This window comes from Seriola dumerili, unplaced genomic scaffold, assembly GCF_002260705.1.
Source record: "Seriola dumerili isolate Sdu_G_001 unplaced genomic scaffold, Sdu_1.0 BDQW01001661.1, whole genome shotgun sequence".
NCBI classification, from domain to species: domain Eukaryota; kingdom Metazoa; phylum Chordata; class Actinopteri; order Carangiformes; family Carangidae; genus Seriola; species Seriola dumerili.
The window spans coordinates 608,860-622,308 of record NW_019175916.1 but is presented as its reverse complement, the minus strand read 5'-3'; the positions used below and the strand labels follow the sequence as shown (position 1 = coordinate 622,308).

Sequence of the window (13,449 nt, the reverse complement as noted above, 5' to 3'; positions counted from 1 at the left end):
AGCATTTTGATACAGGTTAGTGCAGTTCAATCCATTTCACAGATGGCTGTAGTGTTTGCACATAAAGCTGATCGCACTCTGCTGTGCATGTTAATAAATCATACCACTTGTCCAGATGATGTCACTCACATGATTTTCGGTTGGCTCGAGATCGTCTCCTCTCTCGAGGTTGAGTCCGCTGGCTGGGCCCCTGAGTGGCTGACCTGACAATCCTCTCCATGATCTCATCAGCTGTGTCGTCTGTGCAGTTCACTGGGTCGTCACTGCCAGAGCACCATGGGGGAATACGCCCTAAACAATAAGATCAGAATGGATAAGAATAAGCTGTAGCTGTAAGCGCAGAGGTGCTTTGAGCTAAGTGCCTACGGCAGCATGCTAACATACTTACAATGACAATGCTGACATGCTGATTTTAAGCAAGTGTAATATAGTACAGCTGGGGTATTTTGTACAGTGCGAGAATTTAGTCAAACAAAAAAATATAGGACAAATTAAATATTTGATCTGATAATGACACTAGAGGAAAAGTTTTAGTATCACCAAAATTATTACAATTCAGAGGGAGGTGAGCATGTGGAAGTCAATCCATCCAATGGTTGTCAAGACATTTCACTCAAACCTCTTGTGTTACTTGTCTGTGGATCACCAAAGTTATTAGGATTCATCCTCTGGGGATCATGAATCCCGGTACAAAATTTCAGGGCTATCTGTCACAACCTCGTTGAGATATTTCAGTCTGGACCAAAGTGTTGGACAGCCTGACAGACAGACATTGCCATGGCAGTGTCCTGCTGCTACCATGACTATAAATACCAGTGCATGTCTCAGTGTATTGAATGGATGGTGATATTCATATAAAAGCGATGTAGGGGCTGTAACAGTATAACATGTTTACGAGAGTGACCTCTGGTGCTGCCAGCTCTGGTGCGTGTACGGAGGCCCGGCACCGTGGACGTCCCACTCTCCCCGCCATGCAGGCTGCTCTTCAGCACGGCCTTCATGTTCTCATGTTCAGCTGCATCTTCAGCATACTGGATACCCTGAGGCTGGCTCTCCTGTGCATCTGATGGGGCGCTGCCAAATTTACCACTCTGCAGGGGAGGGAGGGGGACACAGGATTACAATAGCTGATATTTTATTGGTAGGAGATGGTTAAACTCAGCTCCATGCTCTGGTAAATTTAGTATTTAGGAGGAACTGTGAGGAAAAGATGTGAATATAAAACTTGTTAAACAGCACTTTCCAGTCAACTGCAAGAACAGAGTCACAAGTTCCACATACACATTTATTTTGCGACAAACAAAAAAGTCAGAATCCCCTTTTTTCACTATGACTGTTTCTTGCAAAAATGCAGACATGCCAGGTTCAAGAGTTCAGCTTTGAGTCCTCCTGAGGTCAATTATTTTCTACCAGGAAGTATCTGTGACTCCTAGAGATGTTCACTCAACACTTCAGCCAACATCATGCAACCGCCTCTTTTTTTCTCCCTGTCATCACCATCAAACTTCCTCATTCATGTGGAGTCACACACACATGGAACCTGTCAGTCTTACCAATGACTCGTCCTTTGTTAATCCTCAAGAATACGGCAGTTATTGTCCAAGGTGCGACAGCATGACCTGGTTGAATGTTAGTCACCACAGATAGTTCACATGCACTTGTTTTCACACAAAGTTACTCCCCCATACCTCACTATCATCGTCATCCTCACTCTACAGAGATGAAGGAAATGGAAAAAAAAAGCATTAAGGTGTGTTGCAGATACAGTATACTGCTGCTATCAAGTGAAAATCTTTCAGGAAACAGTGTTCAGCTGGATAAACTTAAGACTACATACAGTATATACACACTGACACATAAAAAAGCATATAGTCCTTGGTTTATAAATGTTAAAGGAATAGATCAACATTTTGTTAAATACACTCATTTGCTTTTATACTGGGACCTAGATAAGGAGATAGATACCACTAGGCCCTGTTCAGACCTCGGGCGATCTGATCACAAATACACAGCTCTAAGTCCAGAGACACATTTGAGATCGGATCACTCGAAACGCATATGGAGGTGGTCTGGGCCACATGTGGACACATTCTTTAAGCAGTGGGAACACACATGCGTCCTGGGCCACATTGAAGGGCCTGCTCTACTGATGTCCTCTGACGTAGTGTGATTAGTCCCAACACAGTTTTATAGTGAACCAAAAATATTTAACCATTTCAAAAAGATAAAACCCAAAATTTCATTCTAGAGCTGTGAGAGTTGCATTGATTCACCTAGCCCTTCCTTTCCCAGCTCTCTCTCTCTCTCTCTCTCTCTCTCACACACATAACAGACAAAACGACAATGGACCAGGCTGTCAGACTGGCTAAAGACATGCACACATACATGTCTGTTTGGATATAGTGTGTGGAGACGCATGTAGACACCAGGTGTGAACTAGCTTGACCCAGCAGCCAGTTAGCTTAGCTTGTAGCTTAACAATGGGAAAGGAGCTAAAAACATCTAGCCACCCTTAAAGCATATTAATTAACACATTATATCTTGTTTTATTGGTACAAAAAAAAAAAAAATACAAAATTAAAATTAAATTACATTGAAAACAACAATTTGTGGTTTTACGTGGGGTTACTGGTTGTCAGATTTTGGTACTTTTGGACATAACCAGACTACCTTTCCCAGCCTGCAGGCGGGTGCAGGCCACTGATTCCAGCATCTTTTTGAACAGATGACAGTTTTGTATCACTCTTTTCATCTAGCTCTTGGCAAGAAAGTGAATAAGGGTACCCCCCTCTCCCCCTTTTTTTAACATAAAAAAACTACAGATACATACAAGCCATGGTACAAGAGAGCATATTTGACTGAACACCTTTGTAAGAGTGTGGCTAAGGTGTGGGTCTTGTTATTTCTCCTTCAGGGACATCCAAGGGTTTGAATTTTCACACAGTGATTGAATTAGAGTCCCTTTGAAGACTGAGGGGCCCCTGCCAAGGCTCGCTGTGGAGTCCACTCTGACCAGCTGACTCCTCTGGGTTTAAGGGATTTTAATCATGCAGGGAGGTATTTGGTCTGGCCTTTCTTAGACTGCTGCAGCTACAGAATGGGATACACTAAAAACAACTCACTGATTGTTGTTACAGTAACCTATACATGTGAGGACTGAGGAACTATGCTGATGTCATTACGAATCTATGCTGTGTCTGTCACAAATGGCCATGTTTGGTGCTTTAACCAGATTAAGAATATAACCAGTGTCAAGGGATTGTTCATATTGTTTCAAAGAATTGAGAAAATACTAACTAAACAAAGACGAGGATCAGGAAATGGAGAGTGTACATGTGACTGTTGCTCGTGGTGAAGACCACTTACATCTGTTATCATTTTTCCCCTGGTCTTGTTCCTCTCTCGGTGGTTGGCCCTCTTCTGTTTCTGTTGCAGCACACGCTCTCTCGTGGTGCGATACTCCAGGGCAAATTCACTCAGGATCTTGCTAAAGCGATGAATGCTGACCTCACGTACCGCGTATATCGGATGGCCCAGGAACAGCAGAAAGGCATGAAACCTGCAGATGTGTAGAGAAACATCACGTCACTGGACAGAGATCCTCTGGTGGAAAGGATGTTTAAACATGCTTCAAAAAGTAACGAAAATCCCCTTGAATAAACACTAAAAATGGACACTGAAACTGTCATAAATACAAGTGAAAATATTTGTAAGAAGATGCAAGAAAAATGTAATCTAATTTAGCGTGGAGGCATTTGCTCTACACCTGAATATACCTGTTGATAATTCTTCGATGTACAATCTTCAGAATAATAATTCTCTCTGCACAGTCTTTGAGGAAGTCGGACATTTTCTGTTTCAACGCTGGTTTCATCTCATGTTTCGCAATGACCTTGAGGTGATCCCATGATGCTTTGCACTTTCGCTCCATCTGGGCCAGATTGTCTTGAAGCTGGTCAAAGTCCACCTGGCAACAAGATCGCAGACAGAGGACTCTTCATTTGCAATCACTGCTATTTATAGTGCGTATAAAAGCACAAACTGATCCTGTTTAAAGAGTTTCTGAGAAGTACGCGAGGCTCACCTTTGTCAAGCGGGTGACAGCTCCTATCTCAGAATAGAGGTCAGTGCTGTCTGGAAACTTCTCAACCACGATGGAGCAGGCGTGGTGCAGCAGAGACTGCTTATGAACCGTGTCCTTCACCTCTGGGACTTTCTCCAAGTAGCTCAGCTCAAAGCCCTTAGCCTAAAGATGCATGAATACACAGCAACACACTCAGAATGTGGGACGGAAACAACATGTCTGAAATTAGAAATCAAGAGCCCCTACTCGAGGGCCAAATTGCAGTGAATTTCCTTTTTGGTGCAGTCAAAAAAAAAAAAAGGAAAAAAAAAAAAGGGCTCAATGGTGTGCGCTGAGTAGATATGTAGATTCATTAGGCTGTGATTATCAGAAACCACAATCTACTTCAGTCCCGACCGATTGCTCTGCTCACCACAGCAAAGCTAAAAAAAAAAACAAAGACAAAAGGCTGAACGTATCCTGAAAGACATAATCCTGACAGGATCTCCCTTGTTCTTATGCCAGTTTTAAATGGCTTACTGCAAAATATAAATGCAGCCATTATTTACGGGAACTACTTGTTTTGATGTTGATGACTTATGTTTCCCTTTTGCATGTTTGGCTCTCATATCCCAGACGTTCACTCATACGTAGACTTACACACAGATGCATGCACACAAAAGCACACGCAAGGCTGCAGAAACACAAAAACACAAAGTGAGACCAGAAACCCCCCCCCCCCCCCCCAAAAAAAAAAAAAAAAACACAGTCGGAGACACAGATGCAAGTTCACACACGAGCAGCCAGACAGACACATACTTCCAGCAAACGCGCAACACAACCTCCCTCCTCTTTTTGCTCTCAGACAGACAGACAGACAGACAGACAGACAGAGACAGAGACAGACAGACAGACAGACAGACAGACAGAGCCAGGTTCAGCAGAATCCTTGATGAGCATTTTTACTGTAGAAGGACAGTGTCTGCTGCAGACAGTCAGGCAGCACATTCTTCTGCACACAGAGTCCACTGTTATCCCTGCCAAATAAATATGTTTGCGGGGGAGTTGGCGGAGGAGGAGGAGCGCGGGAGGAAATGGAGGAAGCGGGTGAAAGACACAGAGGGAGGGAAAGTGAAGAAAAGAGGAACCTTAAAGCCATATATGGTTTGAGGGCTACTCACATTGGTGCCATTGAGGAAATTTCCAATGGCCAGCAGTGTGGTCAAGATGTAGCGGAGTGTCCTGTTTTTCTCTAGCTGATCCATCCCTTCCTTCAGGTCCTGCAGAGGCTCTGCCACCTCCTAAAACAGTATGAAAATACAGTGAAGAAGGACATTACTGATCCTCACCTGTTAATTCTGTTCTTCTTCTCCTCTGATAATGATGTACAGCAAGTTGATAAAAACATAAACATTTAAAAGGAATAGCTCAGTATGCTTATTTGCTTTTTAGATAGACTGTCAGCCAGCAGCCAGTTAGCTCAGCTTAGCTTAAAAGCCAGAGACAAGGGGAAACAGCTAGCCTTGCCATGTCCACAGTCACTTTGTTTGTATGTTTTTACAGTTCTTCCATACAAATTAAAAAACTGAGGAATAATGTGTTAATTTGTGAGATTTAATGGTGCTGGTAGGCTGATTTTGTTACCTTTGGACAGAGCCAGTCTACCTGGTTCCCCCTGTTTCTAGTCTTTATGCTTAGCTAAGCTAATCAGCTGCTGGCTGTAGCTTCATATTTAACATACAGATCAGACAGTATTATCGATCTTCTTATCTAACTCCTGGCAAGAAAACAACTAAGCGTATTTCCTAAAACAATTTCTTTAATTTATGATAGCATGTGTATTATAATGTTTAAAAAAATGACTTTTGACTTATAACCCCCAATCCCCTTTAAAGTGTGATGTATCTGCATGTGATTAGAGTGAACAGGAATGTGTCTGACCTTCTCAATAAGCTCATAGTCCATCTTGAATGCCCACAGCTGCAGGCGAGCAGACAGCTCGGTGATGGAGGAGAGGGTGAGAAGGAACTGTTCAGCGCTACCCAGGGGAATATCAGGGTTGACCAGCTGAGCCTCCTGGATCCTCTGCTTCTCCTCCTCTGTGGGGATCATTGTCAGGATTTTCTTGGAGACGAAGGAAGAAATTAGAGGAGGGGAGGGGAAAAGGAGCTGGCTCATAGGATCATTCATCAGGCATATCAAAAGCCTTTCAGTGCCTGTGCAAAGATTTTTACATGTCGGGGAGTAAATCATAGAGATGGAGAGGAAACAAACTGTCTCTGACATTTCTAGCTCTGTTTATCTAAGATGTTTTCAGCTTTCCCACAAACTTGTGACATCTGAACTTTCAACCTCGCTTTTGTTGTCTGGCTGAAAATACCTCCAGAGACAAAAGGTGGAGAGAAATACTCCTCTCTGCTGAAAACGAAGTCAAGGAGAAGCTCTGAAAACTGCAGGTTATATAATACCAGAGGGATGCAACATCCATCATTATCTGCTGATGTGAAGTCCTTCAAAAGTCTATGGTATGGTTTTTAAAACGAGCTGAAAATATGCACGTGGAGCTAACCTTTAATCATCACTATGATTAATTACATGAGATCAACCGAAAATCCAGCCATGCAGCCAGAAAAATCACATGATATGTCAACATTGTGGGCAATCCCATCTAGATGAGTTAAATCTCTCTTGTTTGGGGAAATCCACCAGTGTATTTTGGTGTGCTGGGTAAATATCATTCAAGAAAGCCATGTTTATTTTGGACCCAGTGAGCTTGAATGGCTTTTATTTTATATGACTGCACTAGACGGTGCTCGTAAAGCGCAAATTCAAATGTATAGCATGTGTCCTGAGACAGAATCCCTTTAAATAAAATGCTTACCTCAATGCCCTCTTTGTTTAGTGCGTACTCATCGAAGTTGAGGATAGCAGTCTTGATTGTGCGTGGAGGAGGTAAGACAGTCAAGCCAATGTTTATAGCGTTGCTTCGTTTTGAATCCAGGACTATGATTTCTTGTCGCTTGCCATCAACAGCTGCTTTCTATAAGAGATACAAAATGCCATCAGAAATCAAGGTTAAGCTTTGCATGTTAGATCATGTGTCTCGAGCAGTGGAAACGGCTCTTAATGGCTTAAAGATGCACTACACAAAATATGTGTAAAAACACACCTGACTTTTGAGCCATTTTTCATAAAATGGAAATGTGACAAAGAGCATCTCCTGTTCTGTTCCCCATAATAGAGTCGCTTTTCTGGTTCACTTGTTTACCTGCGGGACTGCACCTCTCATTGCACCAGAAAAACAAAATGGTTGGATGGATACATGGAAAAGAAAATGTGAATGTGATGCAAAACGTGTAAACTGCGGTTTAAAAAACGAGTGTGCAGAAAAAGCCAAGTTGAGGGTGGTGCTAGAAGCAAAAAAAAGTTATTGCAGTCATGGGATTTCTACATATCTTCTTGTATACAAGTGGAAATAATGGCTTGGGTTTGGTGCTACTGACAATGTCGGGGGGTGGGGGGTGTCCCTCGCTCTTGGTGAGGGGAATATAAATGTGAAAATTTGCCGATGGTGGTGCTACAGGAGGGGTCATGAAAAGAGTTTAGTGTTTATCATTTTCAGTCCAATTTTTTCAATAACACTTTTAAATTCATCTCTAATGTCCGTCTTACCAATAGAGACAACGGGTTCACCCATTTTAAATGCTTACTAGACCCTGTGCATCCTCAGTCACATTTGACACCCACCAGAGTTCTTACAACCAAATCAGAACTGCAGAAAAGCGTATGTTAATACTGTATGGTTCTACTGTAGCAGCGGTTCAACAGTAATTTACCTTCGTGACAGGCAGCTCCTTGGATTTGGACTCAAACAGCTGCTCCAGCTTGGATGTGTCCAGTTTAACTGGCTCCAGTTTGGACCAGAGGGACTCCTTACAGAATTTATGGCTCTTACACTGCCAGTCCACAGGACGCACCTCGTTCCAGAAGAGACGGATGGTCTTCTTCTTCTTCTGGAATAGAGGCACCTCCCCTCGACTGAGCTGAGGGGAGGGTGGAGGGAAAGGGGCCATGAATGGTGGGGGTGGCGGCATCATTTTGCCAAGCAGGGGAGGAGGTGGGGGGCACCCAAACAATGGTGGGGGTGGTGGCAGGGCAGCATTGCACGGTGGAGGAGGAGGCGGTGGTATCAGGTCACCTGACCCCATCACACTGTCCATATCTAAAATGTCCAAGTCATCCTCGTCCCTCAGGTCTGTGAAGTCCATTTCTTTGATGCGCAGCTCCCTGGGAGCAGCCATTAGCTGATCCCAGATATAATCCGACTCTTTCTTAGGAGGTAAAGCTGACGATGCAGCGGTTGATGATTTGTCAGTCTGCTGCTGCTGCTGTTGCTCTTTTGAGGCCTCCACTTCAAGAGGAGATGTTAAACCTTTGACCAAATCTCCAAACCTCTCCGCCACTGCTCGGACACTGCCCTGGTTGTCCAGGTGACCCACCTCCATTTTTTTCACATTTTCTTCTCTGGCCTGTCTATTAGCCTCCAGTGTGGAGATCCTGCTGGCCAAACTAGCCACAGAGGAGTCACTGACCTCCGTCTCCTTCTCACATTTACATTTTTCTTTGTCTGTTTCTCCTACATTCCCCTCATCCTTGCTGGTTGTCGTCTGAGAATAGAGCATGTCCAGCATGAAGCGCTTGCTGTTGAGAATTTTGCTGCACTGGTCGTTCACATCTGCGTCTTTAATGCACTGAGTCCATTGAGCTGTTGGTGTGGAAACAATTTTGATATTGAGAGGAATAATCATAACTGATTTACAAAGTGAGTGAATAAAATTAGCACCAATCGTACCTGCTTCAGTGTCGGTGGTGAGCTTCTCCTCCCGCTCCTCCCTCTCCAGAGTGCTACTCGTAGAGGAGATGCTGGATGCAGAGCAGTTGTCTTTTTCATTCACTTCCTCATTCTGTCTCTCCTTCTCACTCAGCAGTACACTATCTTCTACATCCCTTTCCGTCGGCTGCTCCTTCTCACACTCCTCCTCTAGCTCCACATCCACCTCCACATCTGGCTGTCCCACCTCTGCTACATCAGCTACCTCTGCTTCCTCTACCTGTTCTTCTACCGCTGCCTCATCCATGCACTGTTTCTGCTCCTCAAGTTTCTCCTGCTCTTGCCTCTCTTCCTGCTCCATGCCTGACCGTTCATCTGACGCCGGCTCTGCCACTACATTCTGGTCAGACTCAGCAACATCCTCTGTCTCCGCAGGCGACTCTGTCTCAGTCTGCTGCTTTTCTGGCTCGGGGGGAGGTGTGGGGGAAGGTTCTGATACTGCTAACTCTGGCGCTGGACTTTTGGTTCTGGTCTGTGGGTCAAGGTTTGGCTCTGAGATGTGTTCTGTTCCTGGAAGAGAAATCAAAACAATGTGGAAGAAAAAATGTTACTTTAAATACTTCAGTCATGTGTCTTTAAATTATCTGATAGTCTTCAGAAACATTTTGTGTTTATAATTATAACAGCTTTAAATTGCTTCCTGACATAGCCTTTATTGTGCTAAGAGATTGCAGCAGACTGTAATTCACAAAGCAGGCATTAAATTCTGTGACCATGACTCACGACCATAAACACGACTGTAACAACTGTAAAGCTTCTAAGAAAAAAAAAAAAACTTCAATTTCAATCTTCAAGAAGTTTGTTTTAGAAAAATAAACTACTGTAACTTTAAAAAGGCACAAAACTTTTTTTGATTGCACCATGAGAAATTACCTTCAAATCATTAACACGGTTTAATCAGAACCTCATTACATCCATTTCAAAAGTCGGAAATTTAGATATGTGTGTATATATACACCTCCACCTCCTTCTCACCCTCTTTAGACACAGTTACACAAATTATGATAAGCAGAGTCAAGTAATTATTTTCAATGACCCCTTTCAACAGAAGTGCAGCAGAATCTAATTTCTGTGTCATAATCACCTGTCAGCTGTTAATGCCAGGCCTGGTTTATGTGACAGGCGCACTGACAGCCAGTATTTGTCTCTTCCAGCTCTGTAAGCCAACTTTACAGTCCATTCACGCTCATATCACTCGGTTACTAATGATGATGATTAAATGGTTGGCAACCTTACCTGATGTCTGGTGTGCACTGGTGACGGTGTCTTCCGGTGAGATGATGGATGAGGGTGTGGCACAGCGAGGCGCTGAGCGGCTGGCAGGGTTGGAACTCAAACACAAAGTGATCTCAGTCCGTCCTCTCGTTGGCACTCTGGGGCGCTCCCGCTCAAACTCCTCTGCAGCGAGCCTCTCCACGGCCTTGTATCTGCAATTACAAAATGTAGCTCTCAGATGTCTGCACACTGTGGTTTAGACGTGTGCTGAAGTTAATAGATGTTTAAATCTCAGCTCAGCCATTTGATTGTTGTGGTATAATGAGGTAGAAACACAGTACATTCAAGAAATCCAAAGCTACTGGAAAGATGACATTTTAGAGACATGGAGGCTTCATCCAACAGTGATTGAAAGTGATGAAAATTCAGCTGGGTTTTAGCAAATAATAGCCATAATATCAGCATTTATGTTGTTAGCATTTTTGACATGTTTGTCTTATTCCTCAGTAATTATGGGAAAACTGAGCTGTAATCCCATTACTAAAGAGCTCAAATAATGATGACAAATGACATCCTTCTTTAATAAAGGGGCCAAAATGTTTATGTTTAACATTTTTGTTAACTGAACTCAGTTCACACATTCTTGAAATCTGAATGAGCTGCATGTTCCAGTCCACAGGGGTGAAGAAGGTGAGGGCATAAGAATGAGCCATGAGTCATTTTGCGCACACGGACACTCGCACACAGACACGGCCAGAGGCAGATAACCACACCACATCCATGGAAAAACACAATTACACACTTGTCCTGTTAACACTGGGACGTCTTAATGGTGAGCAGGCCTGAAGGGGCCCTGACAGCTATAAGTCAGTCTGAGGCGAGGCGCAACTCACTTCACATCTGCTATCAATTTTAGAAAAGGATCTCAAAGCATTTACAAACCTCCTTATTTTTTTTTTTGATCTACCTTCACAACTTGAGCACGATTGTGAATATGTGAAACCATGAAATAAAACGCACTCACCTTTCCTCTCTGGCTTGTCTTGCTTCTTCCCTCTTGTCTACATAATCTCGACTTAGATAGAAAGACAGAAACAGAGCCAGAAAAGTGTTATAAAAAATATTCATAACATCATATAAATAAAGATTTTATTTCAAATCCGATGATTACTTAACTGAAAATGATTTGGTAAGTACAAAGAAAGCAAACTGTAGCATCATAAAATGCTAAGACAAGACACATGAGCTGAATATATACCTTAGCAGAGTCCTTCTGCTGTGAGTCAGTATATCTAATGATCCTCATAAAAAAATACAGCCCAGCTTTAATCATACTCATGGGAGGTATGCGAGTATCCCTCCTGAGTCAAGGCTGCAGCCACCTGTTTCTAAAAATGACGTATGCCAACATGTCTTCATTTGCTGTACAGCTGCCTATGGTTACAAAGTAAAGATTTACTCTATGTGATGTGAATTTTACTGTTTTGTGACTTGACTGACTTGAAGCGATTCCTCTCCTCTCTTTCGATTCTCTGCAGACGCTCTTCTCTTTCCATGCGTCTCCGCTCTCTCTCTGCGGCCAGCGTTTCTTGATGCTGTCTGTACGATGAAGTTAGTAAGCCCCCCAAAGCGGGTCTACACGCGAAAGAGAGAGAACAATTGTGATAGCTTCATTAAAACTGATTGGTTTGTGTCTTCCGTTAGGTATTTGTGTCCCTTAATCAACCACATCCAAAAATATAGTTGCATTGCCGACCTGTCAGCTTTGGAGTCTGGTGTGGAGGCCGCTGAACCAGAGAAGCGATGGATGGGTGATGCAGGAGCCTGGTGCCTGCCAGGGTATGGAGTACCATTGGCAGTGATTCTGTTAAAAGAAGGGGAAAATAAATGCCTTGTTCTCTCCTAACACATTTTTCCACTGAAAGACAGAGGAGACGGCTGGACAGCACTTCAGGAATCTGTGATGTGATGTGAATTCCGATGTCATACTGCTGGACTGTTTCCATTGAGATATGAATAAAATGTTGAATAAAAGAACAGTGCTCTTAAGCACCTCTCCCCAGGCATTTGAACAGCTTTCCTGTGAGTGCCATCACACTCTGAAGGGTACCCTGCAGGTGCACTGCTCGTCCATGTCTGTGCGTAAGGGCAATCTTTCATAAAATTCATCTTTTTACCAGACCAACTCTCGTCTATGGGGCCTTCTCACGGCTGTGTTGAATCCAACAGCAAATGTACACATTCTGTCCTCAAATAATTTCCCATCACACTGTGTGAAAATCAAAAATAGTTAACAAAGATGACAGAAAAACCTTTTAGGTAGACTGCATTATGTGCACGTTACTGAAACTATTCATGTAAATCACAAAAACCTCAGAACCACCACATGTACATCTCTTGCACCTACGCACTCGTGTTACACTTGACCTGTTGACTCCTGCTCTTACCTTTCAGCCCAGCAAGGCTTTCTAGCTGTGAAAGATGCAGGAGAGTTGTTTGTTTCCATTGGACTGAAGATGGAGGTGAGAGAAAAAAAGAGAGAGAGAGAGCAAGAGTCAGGTCACACACTCCAAAGATTAAAAGAAAAAAAAAAAAATGAAATGTTAGTCACACAGACAAGATAGTGAGACAGAAGTTGAAGGTAGGAGGGCTGCAAGACCATACAACGACAAAGCCGACAGGGGCAGTGCAGGAGTTATCTCTGTCTGACCTACCGATACAGTGTGCTGTTTAGAAATCAATACAACTACGGTTGATCATTATAGATAAAATAGCTCAAAAGCTTTCACTGGATCACGTTTTATTGTCTACTGCATAGAAAACAGGGAATCATTTCAGCTCAGATGGCATCCTATCCTGTTTATTATTACTACAGAAACATGAACAACTAAGCGGCAGTGACTGTGGCTTATACTAATACTCTGAATTCCTTAATGCTTTGAATGAATTTATTGACTTGTCTTAGATTAACTGTGATGCAGAGCCACAATGGAAGACAGATGAGTAGTAAACGTCTGTAAAATAATGCTTTCCAGCAACTGAGAAAAGGAAGTAATTATGACCTTCCTTCTTCTGGTACAGTACATCTTTGGAGATGACAGATGAAACATAAATCACATCTGATGGGAAGTAAAGGCGTTTCTGGCCACTATGATCAAGAAAACATTTCTAAAGGATGAGGGAGGTAGAGAGGAACAAAGCTTAATCATGTTGCCCACAAATAACCCCATTGGACCAAATTAAGAAGAACATTTTAAAGAAGAAATTAAAATTTTTAGAA

The 13,449-nt window shown here is 43.0% G+C and overlaps 1 protein-coding gene across 1 annotated transcript in view; it reads right to left on the bottom strand.

Annotated features, from left to right (window-relative positions):
* LOC111238807 (FH1/FH2 domain-containing protein 3-like) overlaps nucleotides 1-13,449 on the bottom strand; it is a 100,248-nt gene that overhangs the window by 3,173 nt on the left and 83,626 nt on the right. The window contains exons 11-24 of the mRNA XM_022768494.1: nucleotides 11,926-12,033; nucleotides 11,670-11,804; nucleotides 11,194-11,244; nucleotides 10,186-10,381; nucleotides 8,916-9,426; nucleotides 7,900-8,828; nucleotides 6,945-7,103; nucleotides 6,005-6,187; nucleotides 5,245-5,364; nucleotides 4,085-4,246; nucleotides 3,777-3,967; nucleotides 3,367-3,559; nucleotides 896-1,091; nucleotides 130-291 (exon numbers count right to left, since the gene is read on the bottom strand). Of these exons, the coding sequence (XP_022624215.1) occupies nucleotides 130-291; nucleotides 896-1,091; nucleotides 3,367-3,559; nucleotides 3,777-3,967; nucleotides 4,085-4,246; nucleotides 5,245-5,364; nucleotides 6,005-6,187; nucleotides 6,945-7,103; nucleotides 7,900-8,828; nucleotides 8,916-9,426; nucleotides 10,186-10,381; nucleotides 11,194-11,244; nucleotides 11,670-11,804; nucleotides 11,926-12,033 (3,296 nt within the window). The remainder of the gene's footprint in view (nucleotides 1-129; nucleotides 292-895; nucleotides 1,092-3,366; nucleotides 3,560-3,776; nucleotides 3,968-4,084; nucleotides 4,247-5,244; nucleotides 5,365-6,004; nucleotides 6,188-6,944; nucleotides 7,104-7,899; nucleotides 8,829-8,915; nucleotides 9,427-10,185; nucleotides 10,382-11,193; nucleotides 11,245-11,669; nucleotides 11,805-11,925; nucleotides 12,034-13,449) is intronic.